This window comes from Malaclemys terrapin, chromosome 12 (genome assembly GCF_027887155.1).
Source record: "Malaclemys terrapin pileata isolate rMalTer1 chromosome 12, rMalTer1.hap1, whole genome shotgun sequence".
NCBI classification, from domain to species: Eukaryota; Metazoa; Chordata; order Testudines; family Emydidae; genus Malaclemys; species Malaclemys terrapin.
The window spans coordinates 15694722-15715123 of NC_071516.1; the positions used below are offsets into that span (position 1 = coordinate 15694722).

General features: G+C 44.5%; 1 protein-coding gene across 6 annotated transcripts in view; it reads left to right on the forward strand.

Moving 5' to 3' along the window:
* Window positions 1-789: 789 nt before the first annotated feature.
* Window positions 790-20402, forward strand: part of NFATC2 (nuclear factor of activated T cells 2) — a 126814-nt gene continuing 107201 nt past the window's right edge. For 3 of the 6 annotated variants that reach the window (XM_054046296.1, XM_054046297.1, XM_054046298.1), the window contains exon 1: window positions 790-1047. In XM_054046296.1, coding sequence (XP_053902271.1) covers window positions 984-1047 — 64 coding nt within the window. In that variant the 5' untranslated portion in view covers window positions 790-983. Of the gene's footprint in view, window positions 1048-11205; window positions 11611-20402 lie in introns of those variants that run through there. The other 3 variants (XM_054046295.1, XM_054046294.1, XM_054046299.1) reach the window with 2 other exon arrangements.

The following is a 20402-nucleotide window of genomic DNA, read 5'->3' on the forward strand; positions in this document are numbered from 1 at the left end:
GTTTATACATAGTCCGTGTAAACACACAGGGGTTGTCTTGGTTTCAGAAGCTTCCTTGGCTATTTCATTCTTGCTAAGATCCACGTGTATCAATGGAAAGCCATGGGCCTGCTCCCCCCTCCCCCGCCCACCCACCCACACACACACAGACACAAACACACACACACACACACAGATCTAAAAATAGAGACAGAGAGAGATTTGTGAAATGACACTAGCCATATTTATTGACTGAAGGATCGAGTCAGTGCCAATGAGGAGCTAAAGCCGGTGCCAATAACAAGATGGATACTATTAGGGCGCTGGCAAATTTCAAAGACTTTAAATCAGCGACGGGGATTTGAGTTTTCTGAATGTTTTTATGCAAAGGTTAAAAAAACAGCAGCTTGAGCTTCTCTGCTGGGACGAGAGAAAGCTGCACAGAAGCCCCGTTGCTTTGAAAGCTTTTGCAGTGCCTGCAAGTTTGGGTTAAAAACACACACACTGGGATGTGTAACATCATCCATATTTCTCTCGCGCTCGGTAACTTTCGGCTCAACAATTAAGTGCTTGTGCTGCAGACTGAGAAAAGCCACAGAGCTGCCTTGGCCCGGAGCTGGGAGACGTCATGGATTCCTGAGTGTGAAGTTTGCAGGAAAGCCCTCAGTTTGGGAGATGGAGGCGATCCAGGGGTTTCCATGGCACTGGGATAAACAGGAGGAAACAGTGAGGGAATCCCGTTATTTTACAGCATTCAAAGACTATAAACACTCGGAGCAGGGAAGGAAGTGGCCTTTCCCTCTCTAGTAACCCACATCTCAGAGCAGAGAACTGACTTCACTTCAGGAACACACTCAGCCCGGTTCGGATCCCTCTTTGCACCCCCAAAGCCACCAAGGGGAGGCGAGCAACGGGGAGTGCCTCTCTTCGGGCAGCCTGGGTTGAATATGGTTAAAGAAGATTTTTTTCCCCACTGCCACTGAGTAATTAAAAAAAAAATCCTAATGCAGAGAGAAGCTGCCTGCAGGCTGGTACATTACCACCACATCATGAGGTCTATGGATCAAGGTAGAGTCCTCCCAATTCTATGCTTTCTCGCGCGCGCTCTCTATATTCCTTCAAATATTTCGTTGTAGATCTTTCCTAAGGGCTAGCTGCAATGTTCAGTGTTCCTGTGTTTCTGCTTCAAGAAGCACAACTAAAGGATCTCTAGGTAGGAAGTTTTCCACTGCTAGAACCTCGCCTGGGGAAGGTACAGAAACTTTCAGGCTTGGTTTGAAGCGCTCCGGACGGGCGATCAAAATTTGTCTGAACAAATCTCCTTTCAAACTCAGCCAGAGGGACTTTCATCATCAGGAGTCTTGCTTACTAACCCCTTGCGTGATTAACCCTTACTTTACCTTTGACAGGCTGGGGGTTCCAGGGGTTACGTGCAATTTTGGAAAGAAACAAAATAGTACTTGGGCTGGCTCATGTTTGATGTTGCTTTAATAGCCAATGACCAAGCGGACAGGTTATCCTTCGTTTGGATTTCCTCCCCCCTTCATTTTTCTATATTCCTCCTCTCGGTTTCCAGGGTGATGCGCACCGTGTTATCATTTGGTTTAAGTATCGTGTATGCCCAACCTAGAATGTACCTTAAAGCTGATTGAACGCACTCGGCTCCGTTGGTGCAGGAGCAGACTCTAGGCGATTGGGAGTCGCGATCGCCTCTGAGCTGCCCGGTCCCCGGGACCTTTTTGTTAACGAGCGGCGCGTGCTCCCGCAGGGAGGCTTTAAAAACCACAAGCCCACCTCGGAGCCGGGGAAAGCGGCGCGGTGGAGGGTCCCCCGGGGGAGCGCAGGAAGGGTTAAGTGAGCCGCGTGGGGGAGGAGTCTGCTTGGTGTCATAAATCTGGGCTGAAGGTGGGGTTTGCGCTCGGCATGGCCGGGCTGCGGGAGAAGAAATTGCAATTTCACTGCGCCCCAGCTGAGGTTATTCCCTCGCTTCACAAAATAGCCCGGAGGTTTTGAACGTGCCAAGCTCCGCCGGGGCTCGGAGGCGTGTGACCGCCTGGCCGTGGCTGTGTAGACAGCAGAAGGGTTGAATCCGCGTCCCAAGGGGAACCGCAGGGCTAGGCTGTCATTATCCGTGCGGGATATAGGAGAGGGGGCGGGGACGGGTCGATAGGCACAGACGCTGGCGTGGCTTTAGCAGCTGTTTAGAAGACACCGAGCTCTCTAGAAAAGATGATCCCTTCTTTTTTGCAAGTACTAGCCACCTAATTCAATACAAAACTCGGGCAGAGGCTGTTACAAGGGCTAGTCTCCATGGTGATTCTCCTGTGTACGTGTGTATGGGAGTGGGAGAGCGAAGGTGGGTGTGGTATCGGTGTGAGTAATGTAATCCGGATTAGACTAGCAACCCTTGCATGCGGAGCGGTAGCCGCTGAAGCTGCAAAGTGTTGGCAGACAACCAGCGGAGAGGAGCAGACCCTCTGTGAAAGGCTCGGTCTAGGAAAGTTATCTGCTGCCTCGCACCAGGAAGGGCCCAGATCTGGAAATGAAACATGTTCGTTTCCCAGAGACTCTGGGCCCGATCGTGACTTGTCGCGATAACCGCATTCGTGCGGGCCAAGGAACTAGCTGCTCAATAGAAACTAGCGCCAGGTGGTTTATCTAGTGTGAACGCCACGACATCCACCCAGTTCCCTGCTGTGGCAGTGCCTCCAACCCCCTCTCAAGCCGTGGCCCGCTTGCTGCAAAATCTCGGGCGCTGGGCAGAGGCCGAACAGCGGACACGGTTGTATTGGGGTGACTCCTTTCTGCACTCGGCTTTGCAAAGCAGCCGCCAGCGCACACGGGCCGGGGGCGAGTCTCCGGAGGAAAGCCGAGCGTGGGCGCCCACCGCTGAAACCTGCGCCCAGGGGGCAGGAATCGGGCTCGAGCGCGGAGTTAGCGGCTCGGTTTAGATGGCCCTGGGTGCTGGTGACGAAACGAGCTGGGAGGGGGAGGGGGCGGGGGCTCTTTGCCATTGACTAGATCCACGCGCAAGTCCCGCCCTTCTGGGACGGTGCGGATCAGTCCTTCGGAGCCGCCTCGCTCCTCCTCCTCCCGGAGAGGCGCTGGCGGCGGGGCGAGGGGGGTACCTGCCCCAGCGGCCGGGGAGCGAGACTTGCTCAGCGCGTGCGGCGGCGAGGTGCAGGGCCGGGGAGCCTGAGCTGGGAGCGCGGCTCTGAAGTCACAGCAGAGGGCGAGCCCCTCCCCCGCTGCCTTTCAAAGGCGGGGAGGGAGTTGGGGGGGTTGAAGCGGGAGAAGTAGACCTGCTAGATGACATGTTTCAGAGTGGTAGCCGTGTTAGTCTGTATCCACAAAAAGAACAGGAGCACTTGTGGCACCTTAGAGACTAACACATTTATTTGAGCATAAGCGTTCCTGGTCTAGATCCCACTTCTTCGGATGCCGGATGGAGGCCAGCAAACAGCTCTGGTCCCCCTTCTCAAAGGCAAACATGGTGCCGCTTAGATGCTCTGATGCCAATGTATTTTTTTTACATGATCACAATTATGCTTTCATCTGTTCCCAGCCTGAGAGCAGGAAGCACGGCCAACTCGAAGGACTGGTATGGGAACGCCAGCACAAGCGGTGCCAGCTGGGGGCACGGCATCAAAGGGCTTTCTTTGGAGGCTTATTGGTGGTGCCTGTTTTTTGTTTTGTTTTCTTTCAGCAGATGTGATGGCCCAGCAGACACCTGCTAAAACACACTCGTTAACACATACACCCTAGAGCTCTGAGCCAAAATTCATTGGAGTCAGTGCAAAGACTCCTATTGACTTCACTGGGCTTTGGAGCAAGCCCTCACCGCCCCCTTTCTGACTGTACCCATAACCCACACTTTCTCCAGCCATAAGTACCTACAGGGCCCTTCCCCTTTTCCTATGCAGTTCTATTACCCTTACTTCACCCCCAAATGTATCTTCCCCCTCTCCTTTTCTCCATTTGCTTTCCTAGCCTTTTCACCCCCAACATGCTAATATGCTGTAAATATAAAATAACAGGGGCAAATGGAAGGTTTCTTCTTGCTCCTTTGTCTGTTGGCCAGTCACATTGCCACCTGCTTTGGGAAATCAGCTCTTGTGTCCACGTATCTAACAGCCATATGAAGCACTTGGATGGCCGCTAGCAACTTGCCTTGTATTTGTATGCATCTCTTGTAATTTCTCAAGGCTGTCAAAAATCCCAGAGGAAATTCTCTTCTCTCTTCCCCTCAGCTTTGAGCTGGATGTTGTCCATGGAAAACCAGCAACCCACTGAGGGGAAATAAAAACTTGGGGTTTTCAGATTAAACATGGGAAACTCAGTAAACAAAGCAGCAATATAGTGTATTTACACTTCTTACCCTCAGCTGCTCAAAGAGGGATAAATCTTGGGGCCAACCCCTGCACTCGTCATGCAGACAAAACTCTCACTGAAGCCACTCCCAGTACTGGGGCAGGAGTAGGTGGGAGGAGAGAAGAGGGGAGGCTGCAGTTTGGTTGATTCATCCCTGATGTCATAATTCTGCTCTCCATCAACTCCATAGAGTAGCCCAAAGGGAGAGGAGCAGCACTAAGTCACAGTAATAACATGTTTCAGAGGGGTAGCTGTGTTAGCCTGTATCAGCAAAAACAACAGTCCTTGTGGCACCTTAGAGACTAATGCATTTATTTGGGCATAAGCGTCCATGGGCTAAAACCCACTTTATCAGATGCATCTGATGAAGTGGGTTTTAGCCCACGAAAACTTATGCCCAAATAAATTTGTTAGTAATAACATGGTGCAAAGTATAAGGAATTTGTGGTGTATAAGTCTTTCTATCATGTTACCATAATGCCACAAAATAAGAGTTTGTAAAAGCTAGGTCTGGGTGCAGCCCCCTGTTTGTTCACAGAGCAGGTACAGCATGGGCAATGAAAGTTTTACCTCATTCTTGAACCAGCTCTATGGTGAGAAGATACTTCAGCATCCTTGCTCTTTTGATCCGTGCTTGGCTGGTGTTGTGAATGGTAACAAGGATGCCAATCATGGTAGTGGTTTTTCATGAGCAGCCATCAATGCAGTAGGGGTTGGTCAGAGATTACCAAGCCTATTTCACAGACAGGGCCAAACAACCATAAAATGTTAAGGACTTTCAGTCACTGGGCTGAATTCAAGCCAGTGATCATTCCAAACTTCCCAAAAAACCATCCTTACAAAGCACTGGTTGGTAGTTTGAAATGGGATTCACCCTTCTTTCTGTGGTTATGCCCTGAGGAGAAGGGCTGCCAGGAGACTGACCTGGAGCTGAAAGTCCTCAAATAGTCATTCATTTTCAAAGTCTTTCCTATAGCAAAGAAATCCCATTCACAGATGTGGACGTGAAGCTGCCATAACCAGAAGGTTCTTTTTATAAGCTTCACTCTTGGGATAGGCCAGGGATAATAATGTCTTAGAGCTTCTTTTTCACTATTGTTTTTTTTTTTTTTTTTTTTTTTTACTATATGTACATTCCATTGGTTTGCAGAGCAGACTGTAGAATTTAATGGGAACACAGACGTTACGAGCAATTTTTCCATTGACTTTTCTTGCCAAACCACTTTGAGTCTGAAATTGGGGGGTAATATCTGACTCAAGCTGACCCCAAAAATGAATGCTTGTGCTTGTTTTAAAAGAACATACTAGGAATAACATTCTTTCCCCCTTTTCTTTACTTTACTGAAAAACAAACAAACCCCAAACTAGTCATTTGGAGTCAGGACCCAATGAGCTCACTTTTAAGAGCTTGGATAAAATCCACTTGTAACTTTTAGGCTCCTTATGCATGCCACAGACACCACTGGAACTACCAGTTTTGTTTTGTTTTTGTTTTAAGATTAATAGTATTTCCTCCATTTTTAACTTTGATATGTAAGTGCCGTATCTTTTATATGGTCCTTCTCTACCTTTAATTTTGTTTGTTTGTTTTTTTTAAAGAAAAAGGTTCATATGTATATTGCTGGTCCAGTATTTTTTTTCCTCCTCCAATAAATATAAACTAAAGCTAACCTGTCCTACATAAAAAATAATATAGTCAAAACCTCTTTCAGAAAATTGTCTAAAATTTGCTCGAGCTTGGTATATATTTTGATCAGTTGCATTTTTCTGTGAAGACACATGCTTTCATACAACCCATGATAGTGTGTAGAGTTCTGGCCTAACACTGAGTAGGCCTGGCAGAATTCAATTTTTATTTTTTAAATAATTTTGATGGTTAATATCAGTGTTTACTTTTAAGCTTTTTATTTTTATCAATTTAAATTTTCATGGTTTGGGGAAATTATGGTGCAGGTCAAACACTGGGGGGGGGGGTCAGAGTGGGATGGGATCCCTGGGGTGCAACCTGGGACTCTGGGACCACTGTGCCCCCTTAACTCTCCAGCCTGGGCTGTCTCTCACAATGCTTTGCTGCTAGTGACAAGCAGCAAACCCCTCCAGGCGCTGTTATCACTAAGCCCAACAGCATGTGGAACCCCATGCCCAGCTAGATTGCATGAATGCTCCCAGAGCCACCCATGAATCACACAGAGAAAGGCACCAGCCATATCCCCCCCAGCCCCCAGCCTTGTACCTCAGGAATATACCATCTTGCACTGTTTAAGACCCCTTCTTGAGCAATACAAGTTTCATCAATGGAAAGTGGACATACACTAGCCACAATTGCCAACTTTCATGCGGTAAATAAGCACCCCGACTTTCACAATAAGCCAAAAATCAAGCTAATCCTATTTCAAAATAAGGCCAAAACAATCCAGTCCCTAAGAACCCCAACACTCTATGTGACTAGATCCCTCCAGTGTGCAGTCTGGGACTGTGGGGGCCTGCTGTGCACCCCTGATTCTCTCCCCCATTTGCCCCTGCTTGCCGGAAGCTGATCAAAAAAAAAAAAAAAAAAAAAAAGAAAAAAAAAAAGAAGAAGCAACAAGCTACAAGCAAAAACTAGCTAACAAGCAACTCACAAGCCAATTAAGCCAAAACCAAGTTCAATTTCTGCATTTTTTCCACGGGTTTGGCATGTCTGATACCAGTCTTTGTGAACCTGAGAGATTTACCAAGCACTTCAGGCAAACTCACTGGTAAAGATAAATAGTAAAATGAGTTTATTGATTACAAAAGATAGATAGTAAGTGATAAGCAAAAAGTCAGAATGGTTACCAAAAGAAAAGAAAATATAAGCACGCAGTCTCAATCTTAACTCTTATCACACTAGCCAGATTTAGATTAAGCAATGTTCTCACCCCATTGGATCTTACAGTCCTTAATCTACAGGTTTGTCTCTTAAACCCAGGCCAGTCTCCTCTGTTGAAATCATCAGTCTTCTCAGTGTCCTTGTTGCTTGCAGCTATCTTTAGAGATGGCAGTGATAGCAGATATAAGTGCTTCAGGATGCCTTCAGAACCCAAACCCATTGGCAGCAATGCTTTCTGAGGTGGCCTCTTTTTCTAATCCCACTAGCCAAGACCACTAACCTCAGAAACAGGATAGACCCTCAAACTGTTGTACCTATTCTCAGCAGCAGCAGCAGGGCCCTGACTTCAGTAGTAACATAGATTATATGAAACCACACCCAGAGACCAAGAGAGAGAGAGAGGGTCTGTAGAGATTTAAAGAATTGTCTCAAGCTTGACTACAGAAGCAGCACTGGATCTTTTTCAAGGTGACTCAGGGGCCCCAGCAGCGACATAAGAGACAGGCAAGGAGGACGCATCATATTGCATGAAAGGAGGCAAATAAGTGGCCTGTGAGCCTCTCTCTGTTTTCCTTACACACATGCACATACGTGCTGACAAAGTGGAAACCCAGTCAATTGTCTTTCCTGGCTGTTTTGGCAATAAGTGCAGAAGAAAGCTCAAGTTGCTCACTCCAAGGAAGCTATTGTGTTACTACGTACGTTGTGCATGAATTAAGTGTGGGATTGCCCGCTTAATCTCTGTTGGGTTAACATATAGTATCAATGTCAGCATAATGTTCAGTCAATTAAGGACTAGACTATGATTCTTCTCCGTCTGTTTAAATTGTATCATGCAGTGTGTACTTGTGGAGAAAATACCACTAGACTTCATGGCATTCCTAACCATCTGCTTTTGTAAATATCACAGTTGTGTGTACAACTACAGCAGGGGTGGCCAACCTGTGGCTCCGGAGGCATATGGGGCTCTTCAGAAGTTAATATGCCGCTCCTTGTATAGGCACCGACTTCGGGGCTGAAGCTACAGCCACCAACTTTCTAATATGCTGGGGGGTGCTCACTGCTCAACCCCTGGCTCTGCCACAGGCCCTGCTCCCACTCCACCCCTTCCTGCCCCCTACCCTCAGCCTGCCGTGCCCTCACTCCTCCCACCTTTCCCCCAGAGCCTGCTGCACGCCATGAGACAGCTGATCGAGAGGTGCGGGGAGGGAGAGTTAGGCGATGATCGATGATCGGCAGGGCTGCCAGTGGGCAGGAGGCGCTAGGAGCAGGGGGAGCTGATGGGGGGCTCCTGACGTATTACTGTGGCTCTTTGGCAATGTACATTTGAAAATTCTGGCTCCTTCTCAGGCACAGGTTGGCCACCCCTGAACTACAGTAATAGCACATGCAAACTAGGTACACAATAGCACCCGCCTTTTTGAAAATCTAGCTTTAAATATTTCATGACACTTTCTGTGATAGTGGAAGTGTTAGCATGTTATTCAAGTCATATTCCAGTGAGGGTAATTCTCTTTGTCTACCTGAAACTACAAGAGGAATGTTATTGCATTTATTATCGTCTTCATTTCATGTCAGGAAGTATTGAGTGCTACACCCCTCCAACGTTCCATCCCATTAGTAGCTTCACTCCAATGGTGGATGAAGATGCTATATATAAATGTAATATATTCAATATCAGCTTTCAAACTGTTATTATTTGTATCTGGTGGAGGCAGCAATATATGAGATGCTTTCCAAACACAGACGAAGGCACATTATCTGCCCCAAAGAGGAAAAATGATAAAACAAGAGAACTTGGCCCAAAGATATTGTCACCCATCTTGTCTTTCAGAACTAAGAGACATGAAAATGAGAGGAAGGGAGAGCAACAAACAAGTAAAGTGCCAGCAAGTGTTGGCTACATTATGATAATAGTGAGCAGAAGGATGGTCCAGTGGTTAAGGCACTAACCTAGGACTTGGGAGACCAATTCACACGGATTTCTTGTGTAACCATCTGTAAGTCAGTTAGGCCCAGATCTTTAAAGACAGTGGGATACAGGCTCCCAAGTGCCTAAATCCCTTTTGAAAAATGAGGGTTAGGTGCCTAAATCAGTGAGACTGCAACTCTGAGCGCAGCAACACCTAAATATCTTTAAAAACCTGTGCCTAAGTGACATGCTGAAGGGTACAAAGGCCTCTTTGTGCCTCCTTCTTCATCTGTATAGTGGGAATAACAGCACTTTCCCCTACCTCACTGGACACGTTGAAGGACTGTGAGTTGCTCAAACACTATAGTAATGAGAGTCCTGTAGATACCTAGATAATACAACATATGCTTAAGAAATAAAACATATAGTACAGGTATACAGAACCCCCAATGACAGCCATGTCCCAGGCAGCACGACAGAGGTGAGTTTTGATGCAGGAGGGGGTAGCAGCTTTGTGGACTAGCTCAGGAAGGATGTCCTGTGAATTGAGGCAAATATGGAGCTGATTGGTGGAGAAGCTGATTAAGGGCGTCTGGAGGCTGGTTGCATTGGTAGTGTGGTCAGTGGGAAGTGCATAAAGGGAGCTGGATGATTGGCTTTGTAAGATTTTTTTCCCCCATGAGCAAGGGATGAGCAGAATAGAGGCCTTCTGAAGATGGACACAAAATTTCTCTTTCCTAAAGGCATCCTAGTCCAGAGAGGCCAGTCCTTGTTTGCTGGATACGTCCAATCCAAAACCTGTCCACTGTCGTACACTGGGTTTAGTGAAAATCCACAGATGATTGAAGGAGTAAGAACTGCATGAAGCAGTGGCTGGGGGCAGAGCAGAGGATGGCTGGGATGCAACAGACCCTCCAGAGCACATAAAACAAGTGCAACCACATGAACAATCCCAGGAGTGGGGAGGGAGGATCCAAGAGGAAGAATTTTATTCAGCATAGAAAGAAATGATAGCCAGGGGAAAGTGGCTGGCTGAACAAGGCTGCCCTAGGCAGTTTGCTGCTTTCAGCAAATATCTGGCCATACCCCTACAGTCTGTACTATCCACCCCTTTAAAAATAACCACCTCCTGTTTGCCATTTAAGCTCTGTATTAAGTATAAAGCCCTTTAAAAACATTATTTTGTATCCCTTGTGTTTGTTCTTTTCACTTTCACTTTTCATTTCCTCCTCTCTATTTTCCCCCTTCTGCTACGTCTCTCCTTATCTCTTCCACCATATTTGTAAAGTCTAGTTTGCTGTACTGTGCAAATACTCGGTCCCTTTCCTTCCTTCTCTTCTTTTCCGGTGTATCTCCCCCCGGCCTTCTCCATTTCCCTCCTCTGTTCCTCCTTTCTTCCGTCTATGTATTCCCCATCCCCAGTCTCTCTGGACGGATTCATCTCCTTCCAGCCTCTCTCACATGCTCTCCTACAGCCCTTCCCCAAACCACTTTTGCCCATGCACAAGCCCGCTTGCTTCACACACACACACCCCCGGCCAAATCATCTCTCCCTCCTACACGCTCCCCATCCAGTCACTTGCAAAATTCCTTATCAAAGGCTCCCACCCTGAACTAAAAACCCACCATCGCAGCTAAAGGCTCTCTCCGCAACACATGCATCCTCCCCCCCACTCCCGCTCGCATGCACATACATATAGGCTCCTCTCTGCACTCCCCAAAATATGTAGCCCCCACTGCTTTCAGATGCGGCCTCCCCTCTCTCCAGCTCCCCGGTGCCCAGGGTTCTCTCATCTCTTGCTCCTGACCGAGTTCCCTCTCTGTGCCCCCTCATCCTCCCCATCCCCCGGATTGATCGTCCTGCGAATTACAGGGCAGTTCCCCCCGTCCCCCTTCTGCTCGTTGCAAGGAGGGGGCTCCTCCCTCAGGCAGGACCCGCCTCCTAGCTGCAGGTGGCTGCTGAGAACAGGAAGTTGCCACTGTTCATCTAGTTAATTTCACACTCTTGTCACTGAGCTGCTGTGTGACGGGGCTAGGAGCGGGGAATCTCAGCCTGGGATCACTCACCCATCACACAGACAGCTGGGGACGCCTCACCTCACCATCCCATTCCGGATTATTTATACAGACCAGAGCGGACCTTGCTTTAAAAGTGCAGCTGACTGAGCTGAGAGGTGATAACAGGAGCTCGGGAGACTTTTTTTCTTTTTCTTTTTAAACTCCCGGTTCCTCTTATACTTCGAAGGATCTTGTCTTTTGGTGGGCGTGAAATTGACAGCTTTTCAGCCAGGGAGGTGTCCGTTTTTGCTCCCATCTCCTTTCCCTCTTAATAAAGCAGGACTTGGCCAGGCGACACAGATGAGTTCCACCCACAAGGATCCGGAGTTTGACTCACAGCACGGGGACCATGACCCAAATCAAAACGTCAGCCCTCAAGAGGAATTCGACTTCTCGATATTATTCGATTATGATTATGATTACTTGAAGTGTACAGAAGGTTTGTGGCGACTATCCATAAAAAAAACAGCTTAAAACCCCGTGCCCCTGGATATGTGAAATAATGGCTTCAAAGTACCGAGAGTGTCTGGAATATGTAGGGCTTTGTGCCAGGATGAGTTGCTGCCTGGTCCTTCTAGAACTTGGGCAGAAGTAACAGTATTTCTGGGGAGGGGTTGGCTGCGCTCTCGGGAGAGATCAAGTTGTTTTCTCCAGTTAACCCTAAGAGGGCGGTAGGGAAATGCTACACTGTCTGGTGAGGTTACAATATCCCTTGTGGACAATCTATTTTGAGCTTCTTTGTATTAGCAAAAGGAAAGGAAGAGAAAGAAAACTTCACCTGCTATTCATCGTGCAGTAGCAAGAGTATATCCCTTAGAACTATTTGCTTTGGTTGTAATGGGATGAATGACCAGAGAGCAGGCAGATGAATTTAATCACAGTGGTAAAACACAACCAGTGAACACATGTAATATACTGCCTTGTGTTTGCCTCTTGCTCAAAGTTGCATAACGTTTACATTTTGGTTTAAAAAAACTGGGTAATGCAGAAGAGAGAGAAACATGATTTAAACTATGTCAGATCATTTGAATTTGTTGTTTTTAAACCGTCACACTTCCTCACTGTGGCTCCCATCCTGCAAAGACTTACCCACCTGCTGAACTTCACTTGCATGAGTTGTTCACAGTTGTAATGTTAAACGTGTGCATAAATCTTTGCGGGAGTGAGGCCTAATTTAATACTTTACTGGAGTGACTAATAATAAGCGAAATGATTATTTTACAACTTAGTTTTAGGTGAAATGTACGGTTGCTTTAAAATTATTCTAGTGTTCAGATTCTTTATAAAACGGTAGCAACCAATCGCTAACGCAAGGTACATTGGCTACATCTAGTGACTTGAATGACTGGAGGCACTCTCCTGCCCTTTCTAAAATACTTTGCACATCAGTGTCAATAGTGCACATTTGTGCAATGGAATTGACAGTAGTTGAGGATGCCTTTCTTTACTCCCTGTGACTAGCATCATCTTGGCAGAGGATATTTTGAAAGTTGAATTTAAAATGGGAGTCCTGTGTGCTACCTGACATAATAAATGATTGGGTTAAAGGACTATATGGATTTAACATTTTGAGGAGAAAAAAATTGGATGGGCCTGAACCAAAACCCAAGATCATTTCTGAATTTTGAGGAATTTTCTAGTTCCAAACTTTACAATTTGAGTCCTTCCAGAAAAACGGGGGGGGGGGGGATTTTTTATCCTGCTAAGCCCACATAAGACTGAATTACTGTAAAGGTTGATATGTGAATATATGCCTTCCCATTCCCCGCCACCCAAAGTTACATGTTAAGCCAGTGGTTCTCAACACATACCCCTGGGGGTGCACAAAGGTCTTCCAGGGGGTACATCAATTCATCTAGATATTTGCCTAGTTTTACAACAGGCTACATAAAAAGTACTAGCGAAGTCAGTACAAAGTAAAATTTCATACAAACAATGACTTGTTTATACTGCTCTATGTACTTACATTTCAGTGTATAGTATAATATTTATATTTCCATTGATTTGTTTTATAATGATATGGTAGCAATGAGAAAGAAAGCAATTTTTCAGTCATAGTGAGCTGTGACACTTTTGTCTTTTTATGTCTGATTTTGTAAGCAAGTAGTTTTTAAGTGAGGGGAAACTTGGGGGTATGCAGGACAAATCAGACTCCTGAAAGGGGTACAATAGTTTGGAAAGGTTGCGAGCCACTGTGTTAAGTTGTCCAGGCCTAACAAAATTAACCATGCTTGATTTCTTACTATTTGTTAGCGAAGTGATATAAAATACACAGCGTTCCTGTCCCCTAAAATTTCCAGTCTAAACTATATAGCAACAGTTGATAGGACACAGAGAAGGGAATAACTAGGATTTAGTTTTTGAGACGGAATCACTTTTTGTGGACACTGCAAAAGAAGTCAATTTTCTAGGAAGGATTTGAATGAAGAGAATGTAATGGCTTGCCACACTGGAGTTGGAAGATTGTTCAGTACATAGGGGGCAGTGTGGCAGAAGGAGATAAAGTAGGTATCATGTATGGCACCATTAGCACAGTAGATTCTTTTTATTGCTACATTCCTAGGCACAAGCAATGTAATAGAAGCAGGATGGTTAATATAATCTAAAGTTTATCGTAAATCCACATTATCTCTTAGGTTTAATACAATTTCAAAGTTGCTAAAGTAAACCAGTGACTGTTAAAGGCAATTATTTTAATGAAAAACATATTTCAGTGAAGTCTTCAGATTCGTTTTTCATTCATCTCTTTAGTGTAGAGGCTAATGCTAGTCTATAGTAGGAAACTCCACAGGATATCGTAGTGTGTAGGAGGGTGCAGAAAGGTTCAGCTTCTCAACCACACGAATGGTGAGCAGTGTACACTTGTTGAGAGATGTAACTTCCTTCTAAAGCCTGCTTTCTCCATATTTGAATGGCTAGAAACCATAATTACTATTAATTTTGTTTGATCCCAAGATGGAAATAATTAGCATAAGAAAGAGCACAACAAAATACTAGCATTGTAATCTGGACAACATTCCCTGACTTTGAAAAGACACTATTCAGAATCTGTAAGCAATTTGTGTACATCAGTAACCTTCAATGTACTAATGTTTACAACAGAAAACAGAAAATTTAAAAGTTAAAGAAAAAACTTTAATCCATATGTCAAGCTGGTTGTAGTTGATGATTGGTTTTGAGAGATTTTGGCCACATCTCAGCAGGAACAAGGTAAACAAGTCCTTTTCAGTTTTAGATTCAAAACACAACCAAAGCCATAGGAGTGTCTTTGGATTCTAGGTTTTTAATCTAGTTCATACATTCAGAGACATTTTGCTATGAGACTCTGGTTTTGCCTTATGGACTAGGTTGCTCAGCCCACCTCTCCTGGCCAACCCTATAACAATTTTTTGGCAAGGAAACACATATCAATTTCAGGCTTCAGGATTGGAGCCTGGGGGAAATTTGTTTTAGACAAATGGAAAAAAAATACTGTAACTTGACAGTGTCCTTTTAAGCTTATGTCTTAAAACTAGTATCTATATTACAATCTGTTGCCATGGAAAAGACAGCAATATCCTTACTGAAAGCAGCTGGCCGTCTCCAGTGCTTATGTGTGCCTGAGACAACAGGAACATGGGCTGCTATAAAAACAACAGCGAGAAAAAAAGGGTAAATAAAAATGCAACAGTCAATATTATTAATATTGGATTTTCATCTCTAAGCCAAGCATTTACATAGGCAGTAGTGTAGTAAAAAGGTGCCACTTTCCACTTTGCCTTTCACTTTTAACTTTGATTTCAAGGTTTTCATTAGTTATCTTCTTCTGAGGGTATTAAAACTAGAAATGCCAGCTAGTAACAGACTGAACTGAGAGGTTTGCTTAGATAAACAGACTTCTGGAATTCTGAAAAGAGGGTGTGTTGTACTGTAGGGATGAACATTAAGTTTTCCCATGGTAACCAAAGGTGTGTGCAATATTTTTTTATTCTCTTGAAGATGCACCTGATCAGTGCTTTGAAAACTTCTTAGTGCTGCTGTCCTGATTTTATCTAATTTTAAAACCTGAGAGAGACATCCTTTCCTGTTGCTCAGAGAATGTCTTCTTGGAAACCCATCTGCTGAATTTCTTCCAGTTGAAGATCACCATTCTCCATTTTTGGCTGAGAGGCTACAAATTCTCATAAGCCTCTGATGGTTGGGAGTCAGAAAAGAACTTTTTGTATGAGCAGGTTACACCAACCATTCTGTACGGTTTCATACATCTTAACAGATGTTTCAGAGTACTGGCCACTGTGGGATATAAAATGCTGGAATAGATAGACCACTGATCTGATCCAGGATGGCAATTCCTATGTTTCTGTGTTCTGGAATGAGATGTGTTCTCTGATTGCTATCACACAATCTGTTGGAGATTAGTTAAGATCCATTAATACTGAGGATTCAGAATGGGGCACCATTCTTTGTAGAGTCATTTGAGACCCATAAAAATGTCTCTATAAAATGATTGAGGACTAATTTTGCCCTAAGATACAAGCAAGTGCCACTAACAACAATGAAAGGTGGTGTGCGTATCTGAAGGCAGCAGTTGTCTCTGGGCACAACCTTTTGCTAGCATCTTTAACCCAATGTAATTGTAATCTTTTACACAGATTTAAAAGGACACTGCCAATGTTGATAAGTCAAATTTGGGACCTGGCTTCTTTTGTTTTCAATCTCCATGTAATTTCCTCATCTCCCTCTCCCCCTCATCCCCCCGCCCCTCGCACTCCCCCTGCCACAAAACAAAGTCTTTTATATTGCTTTTATTAAAAGAAAAAATATCAGCACCCCAGTCCTGGTAAATAGCCCTACAATAAACAAACCAATATGCACAGCCCAGTGTTTATCAGCAGCCCTGCAATAGAGAATCCAACGTGCACATTAGAGAGAAGCATATTTCACTTATGAAACCAACTTTCACTCTACACTTCCAAGTAGTTAGTGAAATAACAGAAGAAAGGGCTTTTTCAAATACATGAAAAATATCTTTACTGTGCCCTTTCAATTAGGTAGTTTATGTAATTTAACATTCTATGGGCTGGATTCTCCTTTCACCCTGGTTCAAATAAGAAATAACTCCATTAAAATCAAGGGAGTTGCACTGTTGGAAAACTGGTGTGAGATCCAAATCAGGCTCATTACTTTGAATTCTCTTGATTCTTGCATCCTGGATGGTGCTATCTTTAGCTTTTCTTAGATGATTTTACACAAATCCAGCATGGTTATGCTGTTGTGTTGCTGATCTATTACTCTCTACATTCATACTAATTGGCCAGATCACATTTGGCAGTCTAAGCAGCTTTGAAGTTGCAAGTAATACAAAATAGGAGAAACTTTCATGCTGGGGAAATCTTGAATATATAGGTGCCTGAGACAGCTTTCCTTCCTTATGCACTTCAACTGCCCGTCAAAGTCAGGAGAATTTTGGAATACAGAGTTTGGTCCTTAAACTTAAATCCACTTACCTTACGTCTGTGTGGCTTAACTTTTTGTGTTCTTAAAAATAAACTCGACTGACAATTCTTCTTCATGTAAGCTAGGGTGTGTGTGTAGGGGGCAAGAAGTCTCCAACCACCAGGGGGTTGTATGAGCTTTCTGATGCATTTGGAAGTATGTTGAATATATCTATATCTTATTATTTTTATTATGGTAGCACTTAGGAACTCCAATCAGGACTCCATTGTGACAGGCACTGTAGAGCCAAGCACCAGAGAAGACAGCCCTTACGCGGACAGCTTACAGTCGAGGTTTTAGGATGCCATACGTGGGTGAAACAGACAAAGTCTTAAAGCTGTGGGGTTTGGCTAGACAGACAGAAGTGTGGATGCCTATCTGAACCTAGGGAGGGCCCCACAAGGAGACTCAAAACTCTACCACCCAAAAAATCCCCCCAAACCTTTCCCAACAGGCTCATTGGACCTGTCATTATCTGCTTGCAAGGAAGGAGACTCTGACCCCCTTTGCTGCTTTCAGGAGGAAAGCAGTAGGGCCATTCCCCCTAACATCTTCAATGGGGGAGCAGGACTATGAGGCTTCTCCCTGCCTCTTTCTCTCATTTCAAGGTGCTCCTGTTTTTCTCCAACCTGAGCTCCTGCCATTTGTCCCCCCTGCTCCATTTCAGTTTATTTTTCTTGTCCACCCAGCACCATTGATGCATCTTTGTCCCCACAGCACAACTAATTACACCCCTCTCTCCACTGCACAAGCCCCTATAGTGAAGCTGTAAGCAAGTGGATGGTCAGCCCCAGGGAGAATTTCTGCCCTCCGCCCCCTGGACTTGCTGACCCAGCTATGCATTTGCTATGGTTCTGTCATCCCCTGGAGGGGAGGGGGCCAGGGTAGTGCAGCCACTGTCTGGGGCCATCTGGCTGAATCCTCCCCCAGGCACTCTCAGTGCTTTTGCTGGGGCCTGTGAAAGCAAAGGGAAAGCAGCCAGGCAGAGCACTCAAGTGGCCTGCCCTGCATGTGGAGAAACTTCCTTACTTCCCCTCTGAAAGGCAGGAGGCTGACATTGTTTACAAAAACAAACTCCTGTGGTGCTCAAGCGGGGGAGCTGGGATGTTGGCTGGGCTTATTCCTTCCTGGAACAGAGTCCAAAACCCAGCAACAGCGCTAGCCAGACAGGGACTATTGACAACTATGTGTCTGCTAATTAAGGGCCCCATCCTGCTTCCACTGAAGTTAAAGGCAAAACTCCTAAATGAAAGAGTGGTTTAGATTTAAAGCAGGAATTGCTTCTTCACACCAACCTTCTCCTCTTTCTTCCTGCAGCAAAGTCACAATGCTGTATTTGTAACATCACAATCATTTCTATGGCGACAGACTGTGATGTCACAAACACATGGGTTATAGCCATACCACCTCAGACAGTGATTTCATTGCATCTCCTAAGCTCAGCAGAGTTGGGATTTGGATGGGAGAACTCCAAGAAAAACCTAGGTACTGCAGGAAGTTATGTTGATTCAGTGAGTGGCAGCCTTCCCTCTGAGGCAGAATTGAGCCAATAAACCAGGGTGGTTCTAGGGAGTTCACTGTGCTGCTGGAGGTGATCTCTTTTGCATGAGAGGTAATACTGAGGCCTTAACCATTTTTTTTTTTGGTCAGTGAAGATCTTCGGGCATTTTTTTTTCAAGGTGACGTTCAGAGATGTTCTGCTTAGTGCCTTGATCAGATTCCAGTGATGCTGCCTGCTATATCGATAACTTATGCAGGTTAAATTACAGATGGTTTTAATTTTCATTGTGTGTAGTGTTGCTGGCACAGAATGCCTGCCATGTTTTCGCGGTGGGTGCGCGATCTCAGTATATACAGTCTGTAAAGATCTTTGGAATGTCTGAGGATGAAAAGTGCTATATGAATCTAGGTTCATGTTGTTGCTTGTTGTTGTAAATAATAGCAGGAATGTGAATTCCCCTGCTTGACCCTGTAGTAAAAGTGGCTGATAAGGGTGAAAGTGACTGTTGAAGTATTTTAATAATAAGCAAAGTGATCTTAGAATGATGCTCACCACAATAATTTTATTGTATTAATATTTCTTCAACATTTATTCATGTGTGAATTAAAATTAGTGTTTATTAGATCTCTGCAGCTCAGTTTAAAAACATGCAAAGGGGTGAGGTCTGTTAGCAGAAGCATCTTTGAAAATTCCATATATAGGACAATTTCTTTACTGCCCTCATGACACACACACACTCTCTCTCTCTCTCTCTCTCTTTCTCTCTCTCTCTCTCTGCTGAAAAACTGCACCACTTAACAAATGTAGCTAAGGATCTGGAGCCAGGAATTGTAACCCTTCCACATTGTGCTATCTCATCATCTGTCTGTCTATGTGCCCATATCGCATTGCTATGTATGGTAGGGGCAATAGTTGATCTGGGAACTGAAACATGCAATCATTTTACTGTTCCTTGGTGTGAAATTGGTCAGCCTAGAGAACCGTTCTGTGATTACTGAGACAATGTAGAAGTTTAAGTTCCTATAGTGTTGAGATCAGGTCCTGCTCTAGTTGCAGGGCTGATTTTGCTCTCACTTACACCAATGTAAATCAGGAGTAATTCCACTGAAATCAAAGAAAGGGACATTTTGTATGAATGAGAAGGGGCATGTTGCCTTGTACAGTAGTGGTGTGGGATGAGTTCCTCTTGTATGAAATGATGCGTAGGATCAGTCTCTGGGGTTAGGTGCCACAGAACGTGGGTGATCTGGATGACAGTCAGTTTTCATGGATACCAAAGATTTGAAATTTGAGATCAACAATGCCAAAATGTATCTGGCTCAAGATTTAATTACTTCTAATTTGTGATCCCTATAAGCAGCCATTTACTGTGATGAAATAAGGCAACTGCTAACAGGAGCCTGAAGAAATCTGCAAATGGGACACTGACAGCTTTCTGTGGCTCTGTCAAATAAACATTTGGCAGGCATTTTTGAGGCATAAAAGATAAGGGGGAAAAAACCACACAGAATTTCGGTTTAAACGCAGCATCCCAGAGGCTGTGCAAAATGCGCAGAACAAAAAAGCAGAACTAGTCAAAATTAGCGGTTTTTGGTTATTTTGGGGGTTTTTTGAGTGGGGGGTCATGTTTTGTAGCAAACTAGAAAGAGTCATTTTACCAGGAACTCAGAGCATTTTATAATTTTTTTTTCACTTGGAAAGTGATCTGGGAAAGCGGAGGAATAATGAATTTGCCTTTATAAGTAAAGATTTGAAACAGGGAAGCCAACTTTTGAATTCCTGCATGCTTTCAATGCAAAACTGGCATTGTATCGGGGAAAAAAGAAATACTAAAGGATGTGAAAAATTCCCTTGAAATAAAATGTAACTGTGTGTGTAAGAGTGTGAGCAAACATTTCATGGAAAAACATACACTACTTTTATAAGATGCACAATTGGCACCTCCCGCATTCCATATGTAATACTGGTCTCTTGTGTGGAGTGCTGTTTGGGAATGACTAGGAGAATAAGGTGGAACAGTTAGTTAGATAATTTAATGATGGGCTGTTCGCCTGCAATACGTACAGTTGTATGCCCCAGGGTGAATTCAGAGAGCCAATTAATCCATAATTACAGTGTAATTCTGACTACTGACTGCCAAATTAATCAAATCCTTAAAAAATATTCCTCTTATCCGTGCCTCTTATCACTTAAAGACAAATGTGGAAATTATTTTTATATTTTCTATCATTTTGTTCAGTGAATAAATATCTTTC